This window comes from Triturus cristatus, chromosome 1_2 (genome assembly GCF_964204655.1).
Source record: "Triturus cristatus chromosome 1_2, aTriCri1.1, whole genome shotgun sequence".
Lineage (NCBI taxonomy): Eukaryota > Metazoa > Chordata > Amphibia > Caudata > Salamandridae > Triturus > Triturus cristatus.
The window spans coordinates 1,161,547,021-1,161,574,567 of record NC_140580.1 but is presented as its reverse complement, the minus strand read 5'-3'; the positions used below and the strand labels follow the sequence as shown (position 1 = coordinate 1,161,574,567).

Below are 27,547 nucleotides of genomic sequence, written 5' to 3'. Positions count from 1 at the left end.
GGCATTTTTGTCTGTTCGGCCTCAATCCAACTTCACTAATTCTGTTGAGTGTGGGAGCTAGCCGTCGTTGGTGGTCAGCAGCGGTGGAAGCATTAATCAGGATTTCATCGCTGACGTTGATGACGCCTTCCAATGCAGACTTGGGTTCACGCATGGCTTTTTTGTTAAACTTCCGTAGCTGATGAAATTTTAAAATTAAGACAGTGATAGCAACGGAGAGCGACATGAGTTGAAAAGGTGGTGACGTATTGACAGTCTTCTTGGAGTTTCAGATCTGGCCTTGAAAACCAGTCGGCACCATTAAGGTCACTGATGAGGTCACGGATTGTCAGGTTGATGCGTCTTTCCCTCCTTATCGCGGTGTTCAGCAGCCTCATGTCTATACAGATGCAAATGTTGCAGCGGTGTCTTGGCTTGCTGGTGACCACCATGGCGAGCCCATGGGCTGGACACCTTCTTGATGACTCCGGCATCTTCAAGTTTCTGCAGTTTTGCCTCCACAGCTGGACAAAATTGGAATGAGATCCGGAGGTGGCAGAGCGTGACAGGCTTGATTGACTTGTCAATATATAGGGACATGGAAGCCATCCACAGGCAGCCAAACCCTTCAAACATGTGCTGGAATTTCCTGAGAATGTCCTCTACACTTTTCTCATTAAATACAGATGCAAAGAAGTGCTTAATTTGAGCCGATGGTTTCTGGTGCTCTGCACCGGCACACAATGGTCATCACTGGTGCTAGTGACAGTCTGCCACATGGTGGAGCTGTCTATCTGTAGAGATGAGCAAAAAAAGATTTGTACCTGCCACCCAAGCCACACTCACAGCTTTGGAGGCCTGGAATAGTCTGTGGGAGTGTGATGGTTAGTAGATGTGTTGGTACTATCCCTGGCAATGTATGGTGCAAACTACAATGGCCTCCTGGTGAGGGCCCTGGCACTTATTTACAAATTAACCACTGGTGTAAGCATGTTCCTAGGTATGATTTGCACCACTCCTGGACTTGCCCTCAAAGCTCCGGTGCTCTTTTAAAGTGCGAATGAGGATTTCTTGGTAAAAAGTGTCACAAGCCAATGAAAGGGTAAGTAGAATCAGCAGGCATGAGTCCCTTTTATCCAGGAGGCTCAGAACATCATCAGTAATGTCCAGGTTAGTTATTTCTGTGCTCCTCCGTCTCTAAATGTCGACTGGAGGTCATACGCAGATGGCTCTCCTTTACATCCTGTTGGAGTTTAATACCGAGACCGCTTTCTGGGACTTTGGTAGGAAATGGAAGCCCAGAGACTGGATGTAGTTATTGAGGTCCTCTGGATGATCCGTAGTTTTTGTAGTAGAGGAGAAACAACAATGCTCTATGGACTGTCCCATTCCAAGATGGCCGCTCAGGTTACAGCTGGCGACCACACGGGATGCAGCACACAGCAGAAGAAGCGAGTGGCAGGCGAGTGGCCCAGTAGGTGTCTCATGTACAGTAGGAGAACAAGCATTGAAAATGCAATAGGTCTCGCCTTTGATTAAGTTAAAGCCATTTGCTTTGCTAATGGTATTGTATAGCAAAGTAAATGGCTTTAACTTAATCAAAGGCGAGACCTATTGCATTTTCAATGCTTGTTTTCCATCTCTAGGCAGTTCAGGCTGCAACCCCTTTAGTTGCATTGAGCATCCTGGTTATCCCTTACCATGGAGAGATGATTTACCGAATTGGTGCAAGGTGGATTTTTTCAGTCGTTCCTCTCCTTTATGCTTTTGCTCTTTACTTTTCTTTCTTTGAGGTCTTTCTGTCACTCACACGCCCTAACTCCATTCACTTGACTGAGCTTCAGGTCCAGCCTACTCCATAGCGTGGATGTCCCGGCTACCACCCATTGCGGAGCTTGCCTGCAGCCCTTCTGGCTATAGGGCACAGACTTGTAGGTAGGAAAGGTTTGCGCTCTATTGACTTCCACAGAAAGCTAGTCTTCCGTAGGGGTTGTGGACTTGGGTTAATTGAACTCTAGCTTGAGGTCCAGGGTATTCTTGTGCCTCCTCTTGGAAACAAGCTCTGCCCTTTGCTTGATGGTTTAACTTCTGATTCTTGGTCTCTGCCTCCGAATATGCAGGAGTAACACTGTGGCACAAGTGGGCACCGTCTGTGGATGGTGAAAGCCATTCTAAAGGCCTCCAGGGGTCCACCTTCGGTCACTTGCAAGTCTCTAGAAGATGCCCCACTGATTCTTCAGTGTATGGTAACTAGTGTGTAGACAGCACAATTGTGTGTATCCTGAAATGTGTTGGATGTTCATCGAAGCGTTGAGAAAAAGTATACTCTAGCTGAACTGTACCGTTCTAATTCATCCATCTGAAACTTCATTCCTAACTCTAGTTTGTGCACTGTCCCACATCTCTTTGCATAATAACTTGTATTGGAAGGTGTGTCGGATTACTTTCACTATAACCGTTTTGTACAGGCACTGTAGTTTACACAGTAAATGATGTGTCCAAATAGGGCTGCTTTGTGTGCACTGGTGCAAGTGTTTGCTGGTCACCCTTGGGCGTTAGAAAAGTACTGGGGTGCCGTACTGAGTACAGATTGTGTTACATAAATGCTAAATAACTTCTGTACATACTCCTCTCACTTCTCTTATTTGCCATACTTCAAAGGGGCCACCAGGCCAGCCTCACATCCTTGTTTGCCCAGGACGTTTGGATTTGCATAGGGCTGGGACAGAGTCCGTGTCCGCAAGGTCCTCGGCTAAGAGTTTCTGTCCCAGTAGCTGACAGTCACTGGCCCTCCTCCACCCACGGTAAATGTGCATGGGTATTTGTCTTACATCTCACCCCCTTCCAGTCGTTTCAGAACTACAAAATCTTGTCACATCTGGTCTCTCTCGCTGTCCAATAATCTGGCGCTGCTGAGAGCAGCAACACTGCAAGTACTTCGACACTGGATCTGCCTGAGACCTCACCTAGACAACCACTTCTAAAACTCGTTTAGAACTCGTAATTCATCGATTTGGGGGTGTGGGTGGTGAGGAGAAAGGTAGACCGCAAGTGGCGTAACGACCAGTGCTGCCAACGTTGGGCCTAGGGGGATCCGGTTTGAGTCTTGGCGCCGGTTCAACATTGTGTGATTCTGGGCAAATTACTTAATCTCACTGTGCGTTGAAAAATGTGACATTGGCATATGTAAATGTTGCTCGTGTAAAGGCTCCAATACCCCCAGGGTGTTTAAAACTTTAAAAAGTGAGTTATGTTCTGCTGAATCTATCTATGCCTCGCTTCTTGAATGTGATTAGGACATTGAAACCGTGTCTGTGTTTCCAGCTGTGTTAGACCTGTCGTAGGCCAACCTCTCGGATGGATCCAAGCCATGGCCACGTGTCGGACCCACTGCCCTGTGCTGCCAGCTTTTTGCAGTTTCAGGTTTCTCTCATTTCCTCTGGTATTTAACACCCGTGTGGATCCAGAGTCGCCTTGGGTCTCTGTTGCGCACATCCTTGTATCCTCCTCCCATCCTGCCCAGCTTGTGCCAGCGTGCCCTTCCCAGGCACTTTCAAACAGGAAGCAAGTGCTTCCCCATTCTCTTCTCTGACTGGGAGATGGACGCGGATTGTTATTTACAGAGCAGACGTGTAACCGGACGCTCTAACCTGCTAATCCTACATTGTGAACGGAGCCACTGAGCGCGCCATCATCCCTGTGCGCAAAGCGCCCTCCCTGCGTGCAGGAGGGGGCGCAGCTCCGGCTGCTTATCAACACCTTTCTTTTAAGGCACTGTTATTGTGAAAGAAGTTCAAACGTGCGTGACTTCGGATCCTTTTTACGTTTTTTGGTTTGGCTTTTTCTGCCATCCCACTTGGACAGCCTCGCCTGCTAAAAGGTTTATCTTTATGGGGCCAAACACATGGCCCCATAAAGATAAGAAACCTTTTACGACGCAAGGAAGGCAGAGCCCGTCCAAATGGGACGGCTCAGAAAGCCGAGCAAAAACGCCACAAACACCCCTTTTCCAATGGCTGGCCACGGTTTAGCATAAACGGTGATGCCGGCCAATGGAAAAGAGGGGCGGGGCTTAATGCCCCTTACAGAAAATAACCAATGTCATTAAATCTCGTCAGCGAGACTGCGCTTGTGCGCAGCCTACGCTAGCGAGACCTAAAAACCAGAGGACTGGCCACTGTACCAGACACTGACACTAACTCATTATTAGGTGTATGTGCATATTTGATCAGGATAAATACACTTACTCACAGGGCAATAGGGCCAGTGGCAGAATGAGCTAACCTCCTGCCCCATGCCATCATGGGGAGAAGCCGAATGTGACTGGCACTCAGACTGCAGAGGGCTGACCCCAAGACCCTCTATGTATGTATACCTATGTAGAGATTTATGCTTCAAGTGCCTGGTGGATAACGACACCCGTAAGGCCCTCCTAAGACGGTCTAACCAGGGTTATCACAACTCAGATCTCCTACCTCCAGGGGTTCTCAAAGGAAGTAGCCAACGCCAGAACCTTTGGGTCCTACTGTAATCCATGAAACTCCATCTAACGATCTGGCTTTCTACCGCCATTGACATAGTGTGATGGCAGCCCCCCCTTAAAGGCATGAGGCTGTGCTGGCCTAAGCACTGACGGATGGGGTAAGAATGTAAAGTTCAAAGGATGGGCGAACATATGGATGGAAGCACAAATGTAAAGTTGAAGGGATGGATAAACAGATGGATGTAATTATTTAAAACCTAAATGTATTTCTTTTATTTCCTACCCTATAACACCACACCAATAAAAAAAGACCAACATTTGTATTAAAATGTATTGCCATAATTAACATAATTAATAATGTAAAATATATTATTTAAAAAATAAATAAACATTAATTGATTACATATTCTTTAACACTATAGTATCTACAACACACACCTAAAATTAAATACACAATTACCATAATTAATTACTAATTAATTTTAAATTAACTAATTATCAAACAATACATTAATTTACACATTTAACACTATAATATCACAATTATACAAATATTAATAAATACATTCTTCAATAAATTTTATAGAATTAAATTACCTCCCACCCTATTCCCCTATAAACCCACAACCCGCTACAGAACTAAAAGCGCAAAATGTAATTTTAAACCAAAAAGTAATAGCTACTATAAATAATCAACAAATATATATAATTAAGTTACTTCCCACCCTGTTCCTCTATAAACCCATAACCCGCTACGGAACTCAAAATGCAAAATTCTGTTTAAAAAAAATTAACTACTAAAATTTAAATACATATGATAAAAATTCAAACAATTCTTATAGAAAAAACCATCACACACATATAAAATATATACTAAAATACATAACATTAATAAAAAGTCGATATTTTTAACAACTTTTACAAACAATATTTAACACTTCGATATTTTTTACATCGATATTACTTACCTAAAATCGATATTCTGGACTACGATATTTTTTCTGTCTATTTGACTCACAATATTTTTACCTCTATTTGTGCAAATCGATATTTTCACATCAATATTTTGTCTCTGCACCGTGGGTGAAAAGTAAGCTATTGACCTAGGGTTATGCCATATGTTTACATCACAGGAAGGGGCGGAGCTTGCTTCACCTCCTCATCAAGGTCCTTGTAGTGCCGTGGCCTGAGACACTGTCCCCTCTCCACTCGGAGCTCCGGAGACCCTCATTGATGTGTGATCTCTGTGCTTCTTCTGGTGTGGCGCTCTCTAGAATGGTGTCACGGCCTTGTGCAAGATGGAAGACGCAGAGTGGGCCATGGGGCACAGGAGTGGAACGGCATCCAACCCAGCCGCTGTTACCTGCATGGACCGCGGCTAATCAAACAAACACTTACTCTCGGGGAGAGGGGTTCTTACCAGGTTTACCACCACTGGCAGTGCCAGAGATGCATCCTGGGAGATCCAGAGCCATCGGTCGCGGTGTGGAATGGCATCAAGCCAGCACTTCCTCTCGGGGGTGGGGGGGGGGGGGGCTTACCAGGGTTACCACTGGCAGTGCAAAGCGCACACAAGGCGATGATGGACGGAGTGTTGAAACTTTTCAGACACTCACCCCCAGTCACAGATCTGGGTTGAATCCATCATCGTTCTTTAGCTCATTCCGCCACCCCAGTTCAGACATGGCCATATGCGCATCAGTCTGACCCTGTGCCTCATGGGAACTGTCCAGCCCGAACTGCCAAGCCATGTCTTCCCTGGACCGGAAACAAGCATCCTGGGACCGGTTTCTGGCTATCAGCCGTCATCAGCCAGGCTAGCTTGAATCCAGTGGCAAAGTGAGCAAGGGTCCCACGTCTGGGCATACCCTGCCAACTTAGGCGAACAAAGCAACCACAAGGAGATGATGGACGGAGCGCTAAAAGTATTCAGACACTCACCCCCAGTCACAGATCTGGGTTGAATCCACCATCGTTCTTTAGCTCCCTCCGCCACCCCAGTTCAAACCCAGCGACAAACTTAATTATCAAAGTCACCAGGGACACGTTCACTCAGTCTGTGACTATATCGGCTCCGTGGACAGCGATTCAAGGATCAGCGGAGATTTCAATGTGTAATCAGAGCCCATGAACTCCTCACAGAGGGAAATGGCTTCATGATTTAATTTGGGGAGGGGGATATTCTAAAACTAGAAAATATATATCTAAATGTATAGAGAATGTATTAGCAATGTGCCATTAATGCATTGACTGGCGAAGCTCACATTTATTATCATTGTAGTATTGTGACCTGTTGTGCCCGCCCCTATGTTTGTCCCTCAGACATTCCCGTGTACACATACAAGTGCGCACATGGATTAGTGCGCACATGGATTAGTGCGCACATGGATCAGTGCGCACATGGATCAGTGCGCACATGGATCAGTGCGCACATGGATTAGTGCGCACATGGATCAGTGCGCACATGGATCAGTGCGCACATGGATCAGTGCGCACATGGATCAGTGCGCACATGGATTAGTGCGCACATTTTGTGTGTAAGCAGAGATGATCTCCTTATCTTTGTGGTCATTAATTGATTTCCCGAGTGGAAATTCATTCCCAAGCTAGGGTGATTTACTTATCCGGGGTAAAATAAATGAATGAGCTCCGTTCAGGTAAATTAATTACGTAAGTGGACAATAACAAATGAGCACACGTTAAATATTGGAGTATATATGCATGAATTTTCTGAGTGGCGACTAGTTACTTATTCGTGTAAAGCGGGATTGATTGTCGAAGGCCCCTCGTTGCTGCCCTACATGCCAGTTGGCAAAACGGGCAGTACATGAGTAAGTAATTGTCAAAGTGATTTTGATTCTATTGTCTATTTAGAGCTCCATTTGTTATCTAAATGAGCTTGCCTTAAATGCCAATTAGTGTATTATTTAAATGGGTGTTACAAAATCGGTGATTCGAGTGGTCTTGAATTCCTTGGATATGCAGAGGGAAGTTGGGTACTTACCTTTGTGTGTGGGCATTGGGCACTAACCGAAGTGCGCTTAAATTCATTATCTGCGTAGGGTTGTGTTAAGTATCTATTTGGAGACATTTTTTTTAACTAACTGACCGTCTGCGGTATTGAGTCAATTCCGTAAGTGAACCTCAAGGCATTGCCTCAGTCTAAATGAATAATTGAAAGTGTTTAAAAAGTCGAAATCCAATAATTATCCATATAAGCCTTTAATCTGTTAACTAAGTAGGCATTCATTCACTAATTATATAAGAGGCCATGAGTCCATTGTATATGTGAGAATGAATTATTTGATCTAAGACATGAATTCATTATACAAGTGAACATGGGGATATACGTTAGGAATGCAAATGGACATGCATGCTTTATCTAAGTGCACATGAATTCATTACATGAAAAGGCATGCATTCATTATCTAAGAAGACCTGAATTCGGTATACAAGTGGATATGAAATGAACTATACAAATGGACATGAATTCAGTGTCCAAGAGACCTTGAGAGAATTGTGTAAGAGTAAAAGACATCGTTGTTTAGGAGACCGTGGTTAGCCTTGTACATGTTCTCTTAGCGGCAATAGACGTATTAGCTAAATGTGATAATTAACTAATTAGACTTAATCCTCTAAGCAGGCATGCATTCAATATCTAATCAGCCCCTTCTTGTGTCTGACATCTGAGTTATGTGAATGTATTGTCTGAGCAGAGATCCGTTTGTTTTCTAAGTGTATTTGACGTCCTTCTCTAAAAGGGTATTCATTGTTGTCTTGATGAGCGGATCTACATGAATTGATTGTGTAAGTGGACATTTCTGCACCCGCTCTTTGGAGATGCACGTATTATCCAAGTGGACATGAATGAAGTGCCTAGAATCACACATCGAGCGTGCTAGTGTGGCAGGCCAGGCTGGCTGCGCTCTGTGCCAGTGTCCAGGCTGGGCCTGCCTCACTGCCAGCCCTGCCTGTGCCCAGCCGGTGAGCCCACCCACCCAGACTGTGCCCTGCACAGGAGCGAGCCTGCACACTGAAGGCGCGTGCACAGCTGCCCCCATGACTCATGCGCACCGACTCCCCCTTCCTTCCGCAGGCTTCTGGTTCAGCCCCGAGTGTGACTTTGTCCGAAGTTGCATCGAAAAGTCCCAGGAGATGGTGGAGGGGAAAGTGCAGCTGTCGATCTTCAAGGGGCAGGTGTACGTCCTGGGCCGAGAGTCGCCTCTGTCGCTGTACAACAGGGACCTCGTCAGGTGAGTCCCAGGGGATGCCCCTGTCTGTGTGCCCCTCCCCCTCTCTCTCCTCCCCCCCCCCCCCCGCCCATAGCCGTGGGGGACACGTCTACTTATTTCCCTTTCTTAGTCTTCTCCCAAAGATGTCTTCCTTTTTCCCTCTCCCTCCCACTTTTCTCTTTCCCGCCTTATTTTTCTTCATTGTGATGCATTGAATACCTTTCAGTTCCACGTTCACCTCCCGGACTCCTATATCAAATACGTATTTCTTGCTTGACCTCTGGCCCCGTCTTAACTCCCCTTTTATCTCACTCTTCTGTCCAATCTCGAGTCTCGCCTTCCACCTCACCTCTTCAAACGTCTGCTTCATCCTTCCCACCTCTCTTCGCACCCCCGGACTATGATTCTGTGGCTGTCCACCGTGGGCTCTGTGACCGTCCTCTCTGGTGCTCCGAGGAAAAGGGGGGGAGTGGGGGGGAGAAGGACTCGGCAGTCAAGAGTCTGTCACCGTCCTCTTTCTGGAATGTTCTGACGACTTGTGTTCCTCTGGAACATTCCTGCTGCTCTGGAGTTTAATGTTAACTACATGTACTCCTGCTCTCACCACACACTGCTGATGTCTGTACCTTCACAGCCACCTTCTGCTGCACTGCTGATGTCTGTACCCTCACAGCCACCTTCTGCTGCACTGCCTGCAGCCTCACAGCCACCTACTTCTGGTGCATGTAGATTCACAGCCACCTTCTGCTGCACTGTTGCTGGATGTAGATTCACAGCTGCACTGCTGCTGCATGTAGATTCACAGCTGCACTGCTGCTGCATGTAGATTCACAGCCACCTTCTGCTGCACTGCTGCTGCATGTAGATTCACAGCCACCTTCTGCTGCATTGCTGCTGTCTGTACCCCCACAGCCACCTTCGGCTTCACTGCTGCTGGCTGTACCCCCACAGCCACCTTTGGCTGCACTGCTGATGTCTGTACCCTCACAGCCACCTTCTGTTGCACTGCTGCTGCATGTAGATTCACAGCCACCTTCTGTTGCACTGCTGCTGCATGTAGATTCACAGCCACCTTCTGTTGCACTGCTGCTGCATGTAGATTCACAGCCACCTTCTGCTGCACTGCTGTTCTATGTAGATTCACAGCCACCTTCTGCTGCACTGCTGTTCTATGTAGATTCACAGCCACCTTCTGTTGCACTGCTGCTGCATGTAGATTCACAGCCACCTTCTGCTGCACTGCTGTTCTATGTAGATTCACAGCCACCTTCTGCTGCACTGCTGTTCTATGTAGATTCACAGCCACCTTCTGCTGCACTGCTGTTCTATGTAGATTCACAGCCACCTTCTGCTGCACTGCTGTTCCATGTAGAGTCACAGCCACCTTCTGCTGCCGCATGTAGATTCACAGCTGCACTGTTGCATGTAGATTCACAGCCACCTTCTGCTGCACTGCTGTTGCATGTAGATTCACAGCCAACTTCTGTTGCTCCATGTAGATTCACAGCCACCTTCTGCTGCACTGCTGCTGCATGTAGATTCACAGCTGCACTGCTGCTGCCTGTAGATTCACAGCCACCTTCTGCTGCTCCATGTAAATTCACAGCCACCTTCTGCTGCACTGCTGTTCCATGTAGATTCACAGCCACCTTCTGCTGCACTGCTGTTCCATGTAGATTCACAGCCACCTGCTGCTGCCGCATGTAGATTCCCAGCTGCACTGCTGCATGTAGATTCCCAGCTGCACTGCTGCATGTAGATTCCCATCCACCTTCTGTTGCACTGCTGCTGCATGTAGATTCACAGCCACCTTCTGTTGCACTGCTGCTGCATGTAGATTCACAGCCACCTTCTGCTGCACTGCTGCTCCATGTAGATTCACAGCCACCTTCTGCTGCCGCATGTAGATTCACAGCTACACTGCTGCATGTAGATTCACAGCCACCTTCTGCTGCACTGCTGCTGCATGTAGATTCACAGCCACCTTCTGCTGCACAGCTGTTCCATGTAGATTCACAGCCACCTTCTGCTGCCGCATGTAGATTCACAGCTGCACTGCTGCATGTAGATTCCCAGCCACCTTCTGCTGCACTGCTGTTGCATGTAGATTCACAGCCAACTTCTGTTGCTCCATGTAGATTCACAGCCACCTTCTGCTGCACTGCTGCTTCATGTAGAATCACAGCCACCTTCTGCTGCACTGCTGCTCCAAGTAGATTCACAGCCACCTTCTGGTGCCCTGCTGCTGCATCTAGATTCACAACAATCTTCTGCTGCTCCATGTAGATTCACAGCCACACACTGCTGCGGACTGGAGCCTCACAGCCACACACTGCTGCGGCCTGTAGACTCACAGCCATCTTCTGCTGCACGCAGGTGGTGGGGGAAGCAAGTACAGGCTGGAGCCCAGAGTCACTAACTTTACTAGAGGCTGCTGGTGGTGGGAAGCAGGAAAAGCCTGAAGATCGGAGTCTCTCTCAGATTTCTAGCTTTAGTGACAATGCATGCAGATCGAGAGACTGGTCTAGTCCACGAGGTGTCTAGCTCCTAGGTGTCTAGCTCCTCCAGGTGTCTAGCACCTGGGGGTGTGTACCTCCTCCAGGTGTCTAGCTCCTGGGGTGTGTACAGCCTGCAGGTGTCTAGCTCCTCGGTTTCTAGCTCCTGGGGGTGTCTTCCCCCTCGAGGTGTCTAGCTCCTGTGGTGTGGGCCTCCTCAAGGTGTCTAGTCCCTGGGGGTAGCCCTCGGCAATCCGTGCATGTCGTTGCCTAGTTGTAGCTTCTGAGCTCCGGCTGAGTCAGTGGTTCCATGCAGGGCACAAGTCCTTAAAAAAAGACGTGGGGGGACTAACCTAGTTAGACATCACTGCATGCGACATCACGGCGCATGATATTACGGCGCGCAAAATCATGGTGCACAACATCACAGCGCATGACATCACACATGGCATCACAGGAATTGACATCATAGAAAGTGGCATCACAAGCCACGACTTTACAGGAAGTGGCATCACAAGAAGTGACATCGGATCTAAAGGCCTCACATATATGTTTAGCAGGTCTATCATGAATACGTTTGAGCGCATTGCGAGGATAACAGCACAGTGAGCTATGGGAGAGGATATGTGACTTCTACACCTTTCAATCCCCCAGTTTTTGTAACACATCCTGTACATTCATTTGCAAACTTATATAATGTATTTTACGTGTAATATGTGCATGTTGATGTAAAGCTCTCTGACACCATGCATTGGGATGAGTAGGGCTATACAAGAAAAAACAGTGGTACTTAAATCATTTCGACCCCTCAGGGGAATTGAGCTCTATATAAATGCAATTTGCTTTGTGTAAATACAGGAAAAGACCAACACACCTGCTATTCTTACAGCGCATGCATATCTCCTAAACAGAGACTAAACAAAGTGAAAACAAAGTGAAAAGCTGCCTTTCTTAAGTATGTGTGAAGTGCTACCAAGGTGTGAGCCTTTGTTTCCCCCACCTCATTTGCATCAGGTGTGAGGCTCCTGGCTGCTGTCAGCCAATTGATGGAAAGCAGACACCGCGCAGGCGCTGCTGAAAGTGTCCCGGTGTTTGGAAATTACACGGGGATGAGTTCAGCACATTATTCAGTGGGACCCAAATTCTTGGCAGGGTGGACAGTGTTCACCCTGTGAAAATAGTGGGTGGACACCGCCCACCCGCGTTTACTCCTGGCTCGTGCCCTGGTTCCATGGGAGCAGGAGGCTGGCGGAGCCCTAAGGTACACAGTCTGTTCTGAAAGGAGGCCCGAGTCTAAGATGGCGTCTTAGATGCCCACTTCCGGCAGCCCCAGGGAGAGGGAGTGATTGTGGTCTGTCCCATGGGTGGCAGACAGACAGACCCAGCGACGTGAGGGCAGTCCCTCCCTCCTCCCTCCATTTCTGTGCACTCTGTCCATTCCGGTCATCAGGTCGTCCCAGACGGAGATCAGGGCACCTTCGTGCACTTCTAATGTATTTTTGGGGCAAAGGTGGTGTAATTCACCATGAAAGGCGCACATTATGTTCCCCGAGTGACTGGAAGGGTGAATCGTGCCCACTCTCTCTCCTGCCAAGCTCTCCCCAAACCTTCAGTGACACCCAAAGCCTGCTGTCACCAGACCCTCCTGCACAGCCACCGTCTAGCGCCTAGACAGGCGCAGCTTTCATCCGGCGCAGCTTTCATCCAATATTACCAATAGAGGGGCCAGTGACCCGAATAATAATGGACAGAACATGTATTCCATTTCCTTGGAGGTTCTCTCTGAAATGCTGCATGCGTGCTCCTGCTGACCTCAGGCTGCGGTACATACATGTGCAATGATAACCCCAGCGGCCTTTGTGGGGCGGAGCCCGCGCAGGGACCTCTCCCCCCAGTTTTATTTTTAACCCCCGCCCTGGGCGGGCGCACGCCGCTGCCGCCCCCTCTTCATTATCCGGCGGCGCAGGGCCCACTGAGCACTCACTTAGCCTTTCTCTCTGATTCTCGTACATGGCTGCCTTGAAAGGCGCTGAGTGACAGCGTGGCGGGAACCGGGCGGCGGACGTGCGCTAAGAGGCCTCACGACAGGCAGAAAGTGCTCTAATTACACGGTGAGCCCGGCAGCCTCCAATGAGCAGGAAGAAAGGCGCGCGGCGAGGGCTGCGACTTGCGCGGGGTTTAAATCCTTCCTTCATTTCTTCAGAAGGGCCGGCTAGGGTGGGGAAAAGGGGGTTCGGGGAGCGCGTTAAAGCACCATTGAAACTGTTCTTCTTGTTACACTGGGGGATGTCGAGTTTTCAGTGCGATTCTAGACTCTGGCACCGAGCACACCTCAAACGGCAGACCCCGGAGGCCCTTCACTGTGGCAGCGCCATGTCAGGCCTGGCACCTTACAAGCCCCTGGGACTGGAGTGACATACCTGGCCTTCCATCTGTCTGCACGGTTCACTGTGCCTCTGTGACCTGTCAGGCGGTGGGCCTTTCTGCACCGCATGTGGGGGTACCGCTGTGACACATCAGACCCACCGCCTTTCTCCACCGCTTTAGATACCGCTTTGACATATTAGGCCCACTGCCTTTGTGCACCACCTTAGATACCGCTGTGACATATCAGGCCCACCGCCTTAGATACCGCAACGAAATATCAGGCCGACCGCCTTTCTGCACTGCATGTGGGGTACCGCTGTGACACATCAGACCCACCGCCTTTCTGCACTCCCTTATATACCGCTGTGACACATAAGGCCCACCGCCTTTCTGCACCGCCTTAGATACCGCCGTAACATATCGGGCCCACCGCCTTTCTGCTCTGCCTTAGATACCGCTGTGACATATTAAGCTCACCACCTTTCTGCACCGCCTTAGATTCCATTGTGACATATCAGGCCCACCGCCTTTCTGCACCCCCTTTGATACCACTGTGACATATTAGGCCCACCGCCTTTCTGCACCGCCTTAGGTACCGCTGTAACATATCAGGCCCTCCGCCTTTCTGCAAGACCTTAAATACTGCTGACACATATCCGGCCCACCGCCTTTCTGCAAGACCTTAAATACTGCTGTGACATATAAGGCCAACCACCTTTCTGCACAGCTTGAGGTACCGCTGTGAGTTATCAGACCCACCACCTTTCTGCCAGGCCTTTTGTACCTCTGTGACATATCAGGCCCATGCCTTTCTGCAAGGCCTTTTGTACCGCTGTGACCCATCAGGCCCACCGCCTTTCTGCAAGGCCTTTTGTACCGCTGTGACCCATCAGGCCCACCGCCTTTCTGCAAGGCCTTTTGTACCGCTGTGACATATCAGGCCCCCTGCCTTTTGCAACACCTTTGGTACCGCAGTCACGTATGAGGCCCATGGCTTTCTATTATACCTTTGGTACCGCTGTGACACATCCGACCCACTACCTTTCTGCACCGCCTGTGGTGGTACTGTAAGTGAGTTATCAGTCCCACCCCCTTTCCGCACAGCCTTTGGTAGCGCTGTGACATATCAGGCCCACCGCCTTTCTGCGACGCCTATTGTGGTACCGCTGTGACATGTAACAGCGGTACCATAGGTGTTGCAGAAAGGAGGTGGGCTTGGTATGTCACAGCGGTACCACAATAGGCATCACAGAAAGGCGGTGGTCCAGATATATAACAGCGGTACCATAGGTGTTGCAGAAAGGCGGTGGACCAGATATGTGACAGAGGTACCAAAGGCGCTGCAGAAAGGCGGTGGGTCTGATATGTCATAAGGCCTTGCAGAAAGGCGGTGGGCCTGATATGTCACAGCGGTACCACAATAGGCATCACAGAAAGGCGGTGGGCCAGATATATAACAGCGGTACCATAGGTGTTGCAGAAAGGTGGTGGGCCAGATACGTAACAGCGGGACCACAACAGGCGTCGCAGAAAGGCGGTGGGCCAGATATGTAACAGTGGTACCACAATAGGTGTCGCAGAAAGCCGGTTGGCCTGATATGTCATAAGGCCTTGCTGAAAGGCGGGGGGCCTGATATGCAACAGCGGTACAACAATAGGCATTGCAGAAAAGCGGGGGGCAGAAATGTAACAGCAGTACCATAGGTGTTGCAAAAAGGCAGTGGGCCTGATATGTCACAGCGGTACCACAATAGGCATCACAGAAAGGCGGTGGGCCTGATATGTAACAGCGGTACCATAGGTGTTGCAAAAAGGCAGTGGGCCTGATATGTCACAGCGGTACCACAATAGGCATCACAAAGGCGGTTGGCCTGATATGTAACAGCGGTACCATAGGTGTTGCAGAAAGGAGGTGGGCCGGATATGTCACAGAGGTACCACAATAGATGTCGCAGAAAGGCGGTGGGCTGACATGTCACAGCGGTACCACAATAGGTGTTGCAGAAAGGCGGGGGGGCCAAATATGTAACAGCGGTACCATTAGTGTTTTTCAGAAAGGAGGTGGGCTTGGATACCGCTGTGACATATCAGGCCCACCGCCTTAGATACCGCAATGAAATATCAGGCCGACCGCCTTTCTGCACTGCATGTGGGGTAACGCTGTGACACATCAGACCCACCGCCTTTCTGCACTCCCTTATATACCGCTGTGACACATAAGGCCCACCGCCTTTCTGCACCGCCTTAGATACTGCCGTGACATATCGGGCCCACCGCCTTTCTGCTCTGCCTTAGATAGATACCGCTGTGACATATTAAGCTCACCACCTTTCTGCACCGCCTTAGATTCCATTGTGACATATCAGGCCCACCGCCTTTCTGCACCGCCTTTGATACCACTGTGACATATTAGGCCCACCGCCTTTCTGCACCGCCTTTGATACCACTGACATTTTCGGCCCACCGCCTTACTGCAACGCCTTAGGTACCGCTGTAACATATCAGGCCCTCCGCCTTTCTGCAAGACCTTAAATACTGCTGACACATATCCGGCCCACCGCCTTTCTGCAAGACCTTAAATACTGCTGTGACATATAAGGCCAACCACCTTTCTGCACAGCTTGAGGTACCGCTGTGAGTTATCAGACCCACCACCTTTCTGCTAGGCCTTTTGTACCTCTGTGACATATCAGGCCCATGCCTTTCTGCAAGGCCTTTTGTACCGCTGTGACATATCAGGCCCCCTGCCTTTTGCAACACCTTTGGTACCGCAGTCACGTATGAGGCCCATGGCTTTCTATTATACCTTTGGTACCGCTGTGACACATCCGACCCACTACCTTTCTGCACCGCCTGTGGTGGTACTGTAAGTGAGTTATCAGTCCCACCCCCTTTCCGCACAGCCTTTGGTAGCGCTGTGACATATCAGGCCCATCGCCTTTCTGCGACGCCTATTGTGGTACCGCTGTGACATGTAACAGCGGTACCATAGGTGTTGCAGAAAGGAGGTGGGCTTGGTATGTCACAGCGGTACCACAATAGGCATCACAGAAAGGCGGTGGGCCAGATATATAATAGCGGTACCATAGGTGTTGCAGAAAGGTGGTGGGCCAGATACGTAACAGCGGGACCACAACAGGCGTCGCAGAAAGGCGGTGGGCCAGATATGTAACAGTGGTACCACAATAGGTGTCGCAGAAAGCCGGTTGGCCTGATATGTGACAGAGGTACCAAAGGCGCTGCAGAAAGGCGGTGGGTCTGATATGTCATAAGGCCTTGCAGAAAGGCGGTGGGCCTGATATGTCACAGCGGTACCACAATAGGCATCGCAGAAAGGCGGTGGGCCAGATATGTAACAGCGGTACCATAGGTGTTGCAGAAAGGTGGTGGGCCAGATACGTAACAGCGGGACCACAACAGGCGTCGCAGAAAGGCGGTGGGCCAGATATGTAACAGTGGTACCACAATAGGTGTCGCAGAAAGCCGGTTGGCCTGATATGTCATAAGGCCTTGCTGAAAGGCGGGGGGCCTGATATGCAACAGCGCTACAACAATAGGCATTGCAGAAAAGCGGGGGGCAGAAATGTAACAGCAGTACCATAGGTGTTGCAAAAAGGCAGTGGGCCTGATATGTCACAGCGGTACCACAATAGGCATCACAGAAAGGCGGTGGGCCTGATATGTAACAGCGGTACCATAGGTGTTGCAGAAAGGAGGTGGGCCGGATATGTCACAGAGGTACCACAATAGATGTCGCAGAAAGGCGGTGGGCTGACATGTCACAGTGGTACCACAATAGGTGTTGCAGAAAGGCGGGGGGGCCAAATATGTAACAGCGGTACCATTAGTGTTTTTCAGAAAGGAGGTGGGCTTGGTATATTTGCCCCCCCCCCCGCCTTTCTGCAACGCCTATTGTTGTACCGCTGTTACATATCTGGCCCCCTGCCTTTCTGCGACACCTATTGTGGTACCGCTGTTACATATCTGGCCCACCGCTTTTCTACGACGCCTGTTGTGGTACCGCTGTGACATATCAGGCCCACCGCCTTTCTGCAAGGTCTTATGATATATCAGACCCACCGCCTTTCTGCAGCGCCTTTGGTACCTCTGTCACATATCTGGTCCACCGCCTTTCTGCAACACCTATGGTACCGCTGTTGCATATCTGGCCCACCACCTTTCTGTGATGCCTATTGAGGTACTGCTGTGACATACCAAGTCCACCTCCTTTCTGCAACACCTATGGTACCGCTGTTACATATTTGCCCCCCCCCCCCACCTTTCTGCAACGCCTATTGTTGTACCGCTGTTACATATCTGGCCCCCTGCCTTTCTGCGACACCTATTGTGGTACCGCTGTTACATATCTGGTCCACAGCCTTTCTGCTACGCTTATTGTGGTACCGCTGTTACATATCTGGCCCACCACCTTTCTGCGGCGCCTATTGTAGTACCGCTGTGATATATCCGGCCCACCGCCTTTCTGCGATGCCTATTGTGGTTCCACTGTAACATATCAGGCCCACCTCCTTTCTGCAACACCTATAGTGGTACCGCTGTTACATATCGGGCCCACTGCCTTTCTGCGATACCTATTGTGGTACCGCTGTGACATGTCAGGCCCACCGCCTTCTGCGACACCTATTGTGGTACCGCTGTGATATGTCAGGCCCACCGCCTTTCTACAGTGCCTCTGGTACCTCTGTGACATATCAGGACCTCCTCCTTTCTGCAACACCTATGGTACCGCTGTTACATATCTGGCCCACCGCCTTTCTGCGATGCCTATTGTGGTACCGCTATGACATATCAGGCCCACCGCCTTTCTGCAAGGCCTTTGGTACTGCTGTGACAGTGTAGGTGGAGGCCAGCATGGTGGTTCTAAAGGGGAAGGAAACAGTGGCTGCAGTGTAGGTGGAGGCCAGCATGGCTGTTCTATACGTGGAGGATAGAGTGGCTGCAGTGTAGGTGGAGGCCAGCATGGTTTTTCTATAGGTGAAGGAAAGAGTGGCTGCAGTGTAGGTGGAGGCCAGCATGGTGGTTCTATAGGGGAAGGATAGCTTAGCTGCAGTATAGGTGGAGGCCAGCAAGGCTGTTCTATAGGTGGAGGATAGAGTGGCTGCAAGCCAGCATGGCTGTTCTACAGGAGAAGGGTAGATTGCCTCTACTATAGGTGCGAGGTCGCGCAGGATTGCTTCTGTATAGGTGACGGATCGTGTGGAAGACAAAGAAACCGCCAAGAAGACCTGGTGACAGAAAGGGGGGTCCCTGGTGCAGTTGGGGAAAGCCTTCCTCCTAGACCTGTTCCTTACCTCTTTGCCCCTGCCTGCAGGCACCACAGCGAGTGGGGACCACAACCCCGAGACTTGGCCCAGCCTGACCAGCCCTAGCCCACCACAAGAAGCTGGTGAAGATGTCCCCTGGACCATAGGGACAGGCCAGCCATGGTGAGGTCCGATTAGGGACTTTGAGGAGCTCGCCCTGCGCTACCTGTGAGAATGGTGGAGTCGGTTGAGGGACTTTGAGGCGCTCGCCCTGCGCTACCTGTGAGAATGGTGGAGTCGGTTGATGGACTTTGAGGCGCTCGCCCTGCGCTGCCTGTGAGAATGGTGGAGTCGGGTGAGGGACTTTGAGGCGCTCGCCCTGCGCTGCCTGTGAGAATGGTGGAGTCGGGTTAGGGACGTGTTGGTCTCCCAGCTTGTCTATAGCCTTCATCCGGTTGAAGGGGCTGGGAAGAGCTGGTCTCCTGGTGCAGGCAAGTGAAGTTCACAGATACCAAATGTCAGAGTTCCTGTGAGGGTGTCTCTGGTTTGCGTCTCCATGACACACCGTCTCTTCTGATCCTTTGAAGGTTGCCTGGGCCAGTAAGTGGTGCCCCCTTCTCAGTTACCAGTTGAGTCATTGGTGTTGACACCGAACTTCCTTCCTGGAGCATCCCTTTCTGGGCACCTGGTAACAGTGAGTGCGACCTGACTTCGCCACTCCTTCCCACTTGCAGCTACGCCTCCTCACCAAGACCAGAGCCAGCCCTTTCGCAAGTTGTCACTAGGTCATCTTCATGAGAAGTCCTTCTGGTGCGACCCCGGAAGTGACCCCGAGTTCAGCTGACACTGGTCCTGTCTCAGAATAAAGCACACAGGGCTTTGTTGGGGTGGCCTCACTCCTGCCCAGTCCTGCAGCATCTCTTCTGCTTGCAAGACTTTTGCCAAGCACATCTCTGGGCCTGAGTGTCTTCCTTGCATGGTCAGACGTCCAGCTGAGTTCTGGCTCTTTAGCGCCTCACCAGCCTGGGCTTGGTGGCCAACAGGGACCCCACAGGCCGCTGCCCCCACTGCTTCCTTCTGGGAAAGGGGTCTGCGCCTCAGCCTTACAAGCAGCAGAGGCGTGCCTGTGTAAAATCGGGCTCTTCCAACATGAAACCCCGTCAGATGTGGCTTCTTCCAGAGGTGGAACGAACACCCCTACTCGGACCCCCGCCCTCGGTTTTCCTGCGGTCTCCGGTTTGTGGTAAGCATCCTCTGAAGTGAGGGGTCCGCCTCAAGCTTTGGAAATGGCCCAACATCCGGTGAAGACATGGGCCGCCCGTGACGTGCGGCCTTTACATTGACTGCCTCCCTGGAAAGCCAGGGCTGGTCTTCCAGACTGGTGGGTGACCCGTGATCTTTGGCTTGCATAAAGGGACGGGCCTGGACATACCTCGCTCTGCCTCCCAGCTCCCTGCCTCTCAGCAGTGGACTGCACACCCCCTCGCCTGCTCTTTCTGGCGATGTGGCGGGTAGCTGTGGGTTCATGCCAAGGAGAGGCAGGCTCGGGAGCCTCTGGGGCTCGTCATGCAAAGAACAGGCGGGCTGCGCGCCTGCGGCGAAGCATTCATACAGCAGCTTTACATGCAATTACAAGGGCCCACATGAGTCCTAGAGTCTCTCTTCAAAGCAAACCTGCTGGGAAACCTGTTAGTGGGTTTTGAAGGCAGAGAGTCCAAATACCAGCAGCTAGTCTACAGAGAGACACAGGCAGGGCTTTAAGTGGGATGAAAAAAGTGGGGGGTCTCTCAAAGGGGCGTGGTCAATGTAATTAAGGGCGTGGCTTAAAACACCTAAGCTAAAAATCTGTGTTTAGCACAGTGTGCCGCCCGACTTGTATTTTGCTGTTCCTGTGATTGCGTCCAGATATATGATACAAGTCACATCATATCGACAAGTCAGGAATATTGGCTTTGTCAATGGTTGTTATTTGCCTAAGATAAATAAGCAGCTATGGCTTGTATATAATATTGAAAAAGCTTCCACTTGAAGCCCTGGAGACACCACGACAATGTTGCTGCTCCTGAGTTTCAAAAAGAGAAGAGAAACCCAGAGAGAAAATGACTCTCTTTAAAGGATTTTCCTTCCTATAAAATGCTCACCTAGCATGACGTCATGCCGTAACTTCCCCACTAGGGAGAAGTGAACAGTGTGAGCAGCGCACATCGATGTGCTTGTCACGGCAGTCCGTAAAAAAACACGGACCGCCTGTGCCAGGGCACAAAACAGAGCCCGATAGAGACCCGTTTCGAGGTCCCCTTAAATAAACTGCCGGTGCTCAGACCCGGTGAGACCCGGCCCACTTAAAGCCCTGGACACAGGGACTATGACGAAAGGGCTGCCATTTGTCATAATTTAAATTCGCCCATGGGCCCTGTGCCCTCGTGGCTGTGATCACACGGGGCTTTGCACAGGGCCTGTGTTCCCTCATGGGCCCGTGCCCTAAGGGCTGTTGTTGCACAGGGCTGCGCACTGGGCCTGTGTCCCTCATGGGCCCTGTGTCCTCGTTGCTGTAATCACACGGGGCTTTGCACAGGGCCTGTGTTCCCTCATGGGCCCGTGCCCTAAGGGCTGTGGTTGCACAGGGCTGCACACTGGGCCTGTGTCCCTCATGGGCCCGTGCCCTCGTGGCGGTGGCTGCACGGGGATGCGCCCAGGACCTATATTCGCCCATGTGCCCTGTGCCCTCGTGGCGGTGGTTGCACGGGGATACGCACAGGACCTATATTCGCCCATGTGCCCTGTGCTCTCAGGGTTGTTTGCACGGGGCTGTACCTGTATTCGCCCATGGGCCCCATGCTTTCGTGGCTGTGGTTGCACAGGTCTGTGCACAGGTCATGTATTCCCTCATGGGCCCCGTGCCCGCGTGGCTGTGGTTGCACTGGGCATGTATTCCCTCATGGGCCCCGTGCCCTCGTGGCGGCGGTTGCACTGGTCTGTGCACAGGGCATGTATTCCCTCATGGGCCCCGTGCCTTCGTGGCTGTGGTTGCACAGGGCCTGCGTTCCCTCTTAGGTCCCGTGCCCTCGTGGCTGCGGTTGCACTGGTCTGTGCACTGGTCATGTATTCCCTCATAGGTCCCGTGCCCTCGTGGCTGCGGTTGCACTGGTCTGTGCACTGGGCATGTATTCCCTCATGGGTCTCGTGGCTGTGGTTGCACAGGGCCTGCGTTCCCTCATAGGTCCCATGCCATCGTGGCTGCGGTTGCACTGGTCTGTGCACTGGGCATGTATTCCCTCATGGGCCCCGTGCCCTCGTGGCTGTGCTTGCGCAGGGCCTGCGTTCCCTCATAGGTCCCGTGCCCTAGTGGTCGCGGTTGCACTGGTCTGTGCACTGGTCATGTATTCCCTCATAGGTCCCGTGCCCTCGTGGCTGTGGTTGCACAGGTCTGTGCACTGGGCATGTATTCCCTCATAGGTCCCGTGCCCTCGTGGCTGCGGTTGCACTGGTCATGTATTCCCTCATGGGCCCTGTGCCCTCGTGGCTGTGGTTGCACAGGGCCTGCGTTCCCTCATAGGTCCCGTGCCCTCGTGGCTGCAGTTGCACGGGTCTGTGCACTGGTCATGTATTCCCTCATGGGCCCCGTGCCCGCGTGGCTGTGGTTGCATGGGTCTGTGCACTGGGCATGTATTCCCTCATGGGCCCGTGCCCTCGTGGCTGTGGTTGCACGGGTCTGTGCACTGGTCATGTATTCCCTAATGGGCCCTGTGCCCGCGTGGCTGTGGTTGCATGGGTCTGTGCACTGGGCATGTATACCCTCATGGGCCCGTGCCCTCGTGGCGGTGGTTGCACTGGTCTATGCACTGGGCATGTATTCCCTCATGGGCCCGTGCCCTCGTGGCGGTGGTTGCACTGGTCTGTGCACTGGGCATGTATTCCCTCATGGGCCCTGTGTCCTCGTGGCTGTGCTTGCACGGGGCTGCGCACAGGACTTCCTTCCCCCGTTGTATAATGTGCACCGCCACCGCCTAAAAGAGCAACCGCCGTTAACAAGGGGGAGGCCGACGTGAGCGCGCGGCCTTGAAGCCCTCACCCGCTCTCGCTTTTCTTTAGTCCGCTTTTTGCTGCTTTTTTATTTTTTATTTTTTTATATACAAGTGCTTCCAACAAAAACCTTGCGTTAGAAGCACAAGGGGAGGTGTCGAATCAGCACCATAAGTGCGCTGTACACATGGCCCCCAGTGAGCGAGCCCCCTCCTTACTGGACCACTGGTCCTCCATTGAGCGAGCCCCCTCCTCACGGTACCCCTAGCCCTCCACTGAACGAGCCCCCGCCTTAAGGGACCCCTGGCCCTTCACTGAACAGCCCCCTCCTTACTGAGCCTCTGGCCCTTCACTGAACGAGCCCCCGCCTTACGGGACGCCTGGCCCTTCACTGAATGAGCCCCCGCCTTACAGGACCCCTGGCCCTTCACTGAATGAGCCCCCTCCTTACTGAAACCCTGGCCCTCCACTGAATGAGCCCCCTCCTTACTGGACCCCTAACCCTCCACTGAACGAGCCCCCTTCTCACGGGGCCCCTGGCCCTTCACTGAATGAGCCCCCTCCTCATTGAACCCCTGGTCATCCACTGAACGAGCCCCCTCCTCACGGGACCCCTGTCCCTCCACTAAATGAGCTCCCACCTCATTGGACCCCTGGTCCTCCACTGAACGAGGCCCCTCCTCACGGGACCCCTGTCCCTCCACTGAATGAGCCCCCTCCTTACTGGACCCCGGGAGGCACAGGCTCCTCTGCCCCTCCTTCCCCTGCTTCCTTCTCTCCTATTCTCACCCCCTCCCAATGGGAACTTACCCTCAACACGTCCACCATACCTCTGGCTAACACTCTCCTTTTCCACTCTGCACCTTACCGGTATTCCAATGTTACCTCCTCCTCTTAACCCTGCCCACCACCCCCTTATTTTATCCACCTTTCCTACAACCTGATCTACTGGTTAACTTTCCATACTTTCCCCCTTTTTCCCCCCCTTGTCTTCTTCCCTACCCACTCTCCCCCTCTCCTTATATACCCTGAGGTCTTCACAAACCCCTTTCATCTCTCTTCATCCTCCCATTCTCCACTAATGCTGCACAACCCTTTATCCCCCTCGGTAATCCCTTCTTTTTCCCTCCCTTGGACCTAGCAGAACCATATTCTTTCTTCAACTACCCTCTAGTGCAATCCCCCCCACCCCCATTCTGCCTGGTGCCTGACCCCTTAGTCACCTCTCCTAGCTTACCAGACCTTTCCAGCCCCTTCTCTCTTCTCCCCAAACCTCCTGCCATCCTATGAATGCCATCCTATGAATCCCCTCTTCCCCTACCCGCATTTCACCCACCCTCCTCGTTCCTCACTTGTCTCCTCCTAAATATGATCTCAGTTCTTCCCCTCTGTTCAACATCAGCAAAGATAACTCTTTCCACCTCAGTTGCACCAACAACCTCTCTCAACCACCATCTATCTCCACCTTTTACTCTTGCACCCCAATACCCCCTACACCCCACCTCTCCCTGCCCGCCCTCGCCAATTGGACTCCCTCCTGTATCCATTGAGCCACCTAACATTCCGTGCTCAGCCCTACTCTCTCTGGAAAATAAGTTAGGATCTCTCATCACCTCCATCCCCCAGCGAGAAGCCACCATCTCACTCTTAAGCACTAAGATACCCACCTTTCCAAATAACCCAATTCCCGTGGCAAATACTCACTTCCCCAAACTCCCGAGGAGTACCTTGCTCCTGCACCCCAAAAAAGCCAATCCCAATCTGTCCTCTGCAGACATCCCTAACTTACTGGCTAGTTACAAGACTTCTAACACCACCCCTTCCACTTTCCTCTCCAAATAAGTCTACTCTGTACACTATTCGACCATCTCTTCTGTCAGAAGTAAGCATCAGCCTTATTCTTCCCTGGCACCCTCATACAGGAACATTATCCCGATCACCCCTATAAGCCCAAACGACCCCTTCACCAAAAGAGTCATGTCAGAGTTGAGCTGTTGGCTCCACAACTGCAGATCTGCAACTAAACGCAAGCTGGAAATTTCTGACCCCATCATTCTCCACACTCTTGACCTTCTCTTCCTCACTGAGACCTGGTTCAATGACCCCTCTCATACCATGTTTGATCACCTGTTACCCACCGACTATTCTATCTTTAGAAATGACAGAATAAACAAAGTTGGGGGTAGTGTTCCTGTCATCTTCAGAAACTCCCTTCAACTTAAGGCCCTTCCTAACCACTCCTTCCGTACATTCGAATGCCTGTCTCTGGCGCTTCAAGTGCAATACTGCCCCCCCCCCCCTTCAGATTTCATGCCATTTATCACCCGCCTGGTGACTGCTCTTCTTTTTTGGAGGAACTCACCGACTTCATGAGCGACCAATATTCTCAAAGTGACAGACCTATCTTCCTGGGAGACTTCAATCTTCACTGGGGCGTTTTGGAAGCCTCGGCTACCAATGGGCTTGCCACTTTTCTCTCAGCAAACAATCTTATCCAACACTGCACCATAACACACTCTAAGGGCTCTATTCTGGACCTTGTTATTTCTAAAGCAGACATGCCTACTATCGCTATCCCTATTCATGTAGACTGGTCTGACCACTTCCTCACCCCCTTCACCTATCACACTCTAACTCTTGGCCAACCTAAAAGGAATACTACCTTGTTCAGTAACACCAAAAACATTGACCTTGACACTCTGTGATTCTGCCATGCTATCAGTTCCAAGGCTAGACCCGAACTTGGATGTCAACGATCTTACCTCCAAATGCCTCTAAGTCCTTGCAGTCGAAATCGATAATGTCGCTCCACTCCAAAGGAAAATGCATATTCCCTCAGCACCATGGTTCATTAAATCCCTTATGAAGAAAGGAAGAACCTGAGAATCCTGGAGAAACAATGGAGACCAGCACCATCCACCACTAATCTTACTATTCTACGCTCCGCAAGATCAAAATACCACAAACACATCTTCCATGAAAATGCATCACACTTCAGAACCCTCCTCGACTCAGGCAAAAACAGACCCAAAAATCTATTTGACCTCATCAAAAATCCAAACTGCTCTCCCCCAACCATCAAGCCTGACGATTCTCCAAAGACAGCAACAGAATTCGCTATATTCTTTGATGAAAAAGTGAAATCACTGGTGGATCAGGTCATTCATCCTACCCCCCTAGAGGAGCACAAATCCTTAGTCATTTGACAGAACTTTGACCGCATCCCTGAAGATGCCCTCCTTAAATGTATCCTCGAAACAAAACCCTCTAACCATTCGTTTGACCCCATCCCTAGTGGCATTGCTACTGATTTCTACACCCACACTCTTTCCTATTGGACCAGTCTGGTTAACCTCTTCCTCCGACAAGGCTCCCTTCCTGTTGCCCTTAAATCAGGACAGGTTACCCCATTTCTTTAAAAAACCACCACTGATGCGAACGACCTCAACAGCTTCCACCCCATCACTAGCCTCTCTATTCTTGCGAAAATCACAGATAGATGTGTGGCGAAACAACTTTCCCTACATATTAAGGATAATAATCTTCTTGACAATTTGCAGTCTGGTTTCATTCAAAACTGCAGCACTGAAACAGCCCTGCTGCAAGTGATCGACGATGCGCTGCGTAAACTCGATTCAGGGGAGTCTTGTCTTCTGATTCGTCTAGACCTCTCTTCAGCCTTTGACACTGTTAATCACAACATTCTCCTCAAAACTCCTCTACAGAGAATGGGTTTGGAAGGCACAGTGCTTAAATGGTTTGCCTCATTCCTCTCGGACAAATCCCAAATGATCAAGATAGCAAACAGTCTTTCGTCTCCATTGGCCATAGGTCAAGATGTCCCTCAAGGCTCTATCCTCGCACCCACTTTGTTCAATCTCTATTTGGAACCAGTGGGAATTCTCCTAAGTAAATCTGGGATCCTCTATCATCTCTACGCGGATGACACTCAAATCTACCTTAAGGTGTCTTCCGCACACGATATCTCAATCCTCAACTCTACTCTCAACTCTATTCAAAACTGGTTGTTAGCTCATCAACTCATTATGAATCCTTCCAAAACTGAATTCCTCCTCCTCTCTACCTAACTCTCTCCTCCTCCTGTTCAATCTTGGATGGATAAGCTGAATTTACTCAACAATAAACCTATCATTGTTGACAACGCAAAATCCCTAGGTGTCCTACTTCACAAAAGGCTCAATCTACTCTCCCACCTCAATTCCATTGCAAAGAATGCACAATACCAACTGCGCCTTCTCTGGGGGATTCGACGTTTCTTTCCGGAGTAAGACTTAAAAACCTTGGTCCAATCTCTGGTTCTCTTTAGATTGGACTATTGCAATTCTCTTCTTGCTGGCCTCCCTAAATTCCACCTTTCCCTTCTTAAATCCGTTCTCCATTCAGCGGCTCGTTTTATATGTGGGGCCAAAAGAAGTGACCACATCACACCCATTTTGTTTTCTCTTTGATGGCTTCCCATCAAGGCAAGATCCATCTACAAGACTGCCTGTATCATCCACAAAGCCTTGCCCACTTCCTCCCCTGGTTACCTGGGGAATAAACTGAAAATTTCTGGAGGCTCTAGACTGTCTCGTAATGCAAAAAGTACCGCTTGAGCCCCCCACCTTCAAAAGGGAAAGATCAATGGCTCAATCCTTCCCAGGCAATGCGATGAGAATCTGGAACTCGCTCCCTCCACTGCTC

At 50.7% G+C, this 27,547-nt stretch overlaps 1 protein-coding gene across 2 annotated transcripts in view; it reads left to right on the top strand.

Annotated features, from left to right (window-relative positions):
* Positions 1-27,547, top strand: part of ASS1 (argininosuccinate synthase 1) — a 315,060-nt gene that overhangs the window by 264,757 nt on the left and 22,756 nt on the right. For both annotated transcript variants that reach the window (XM_085613969.1, XM_085613970.1), the window contains exon 14: positions 8,559-8,715. In XM_085613969.1, coding sequence (XP_085470095.1) covers positions 8,559-8,715 — 157 coding nt within the window. The remainder of the gene's footprint in view (positions 1-8,558; positions 8,716-27,547) is intronic.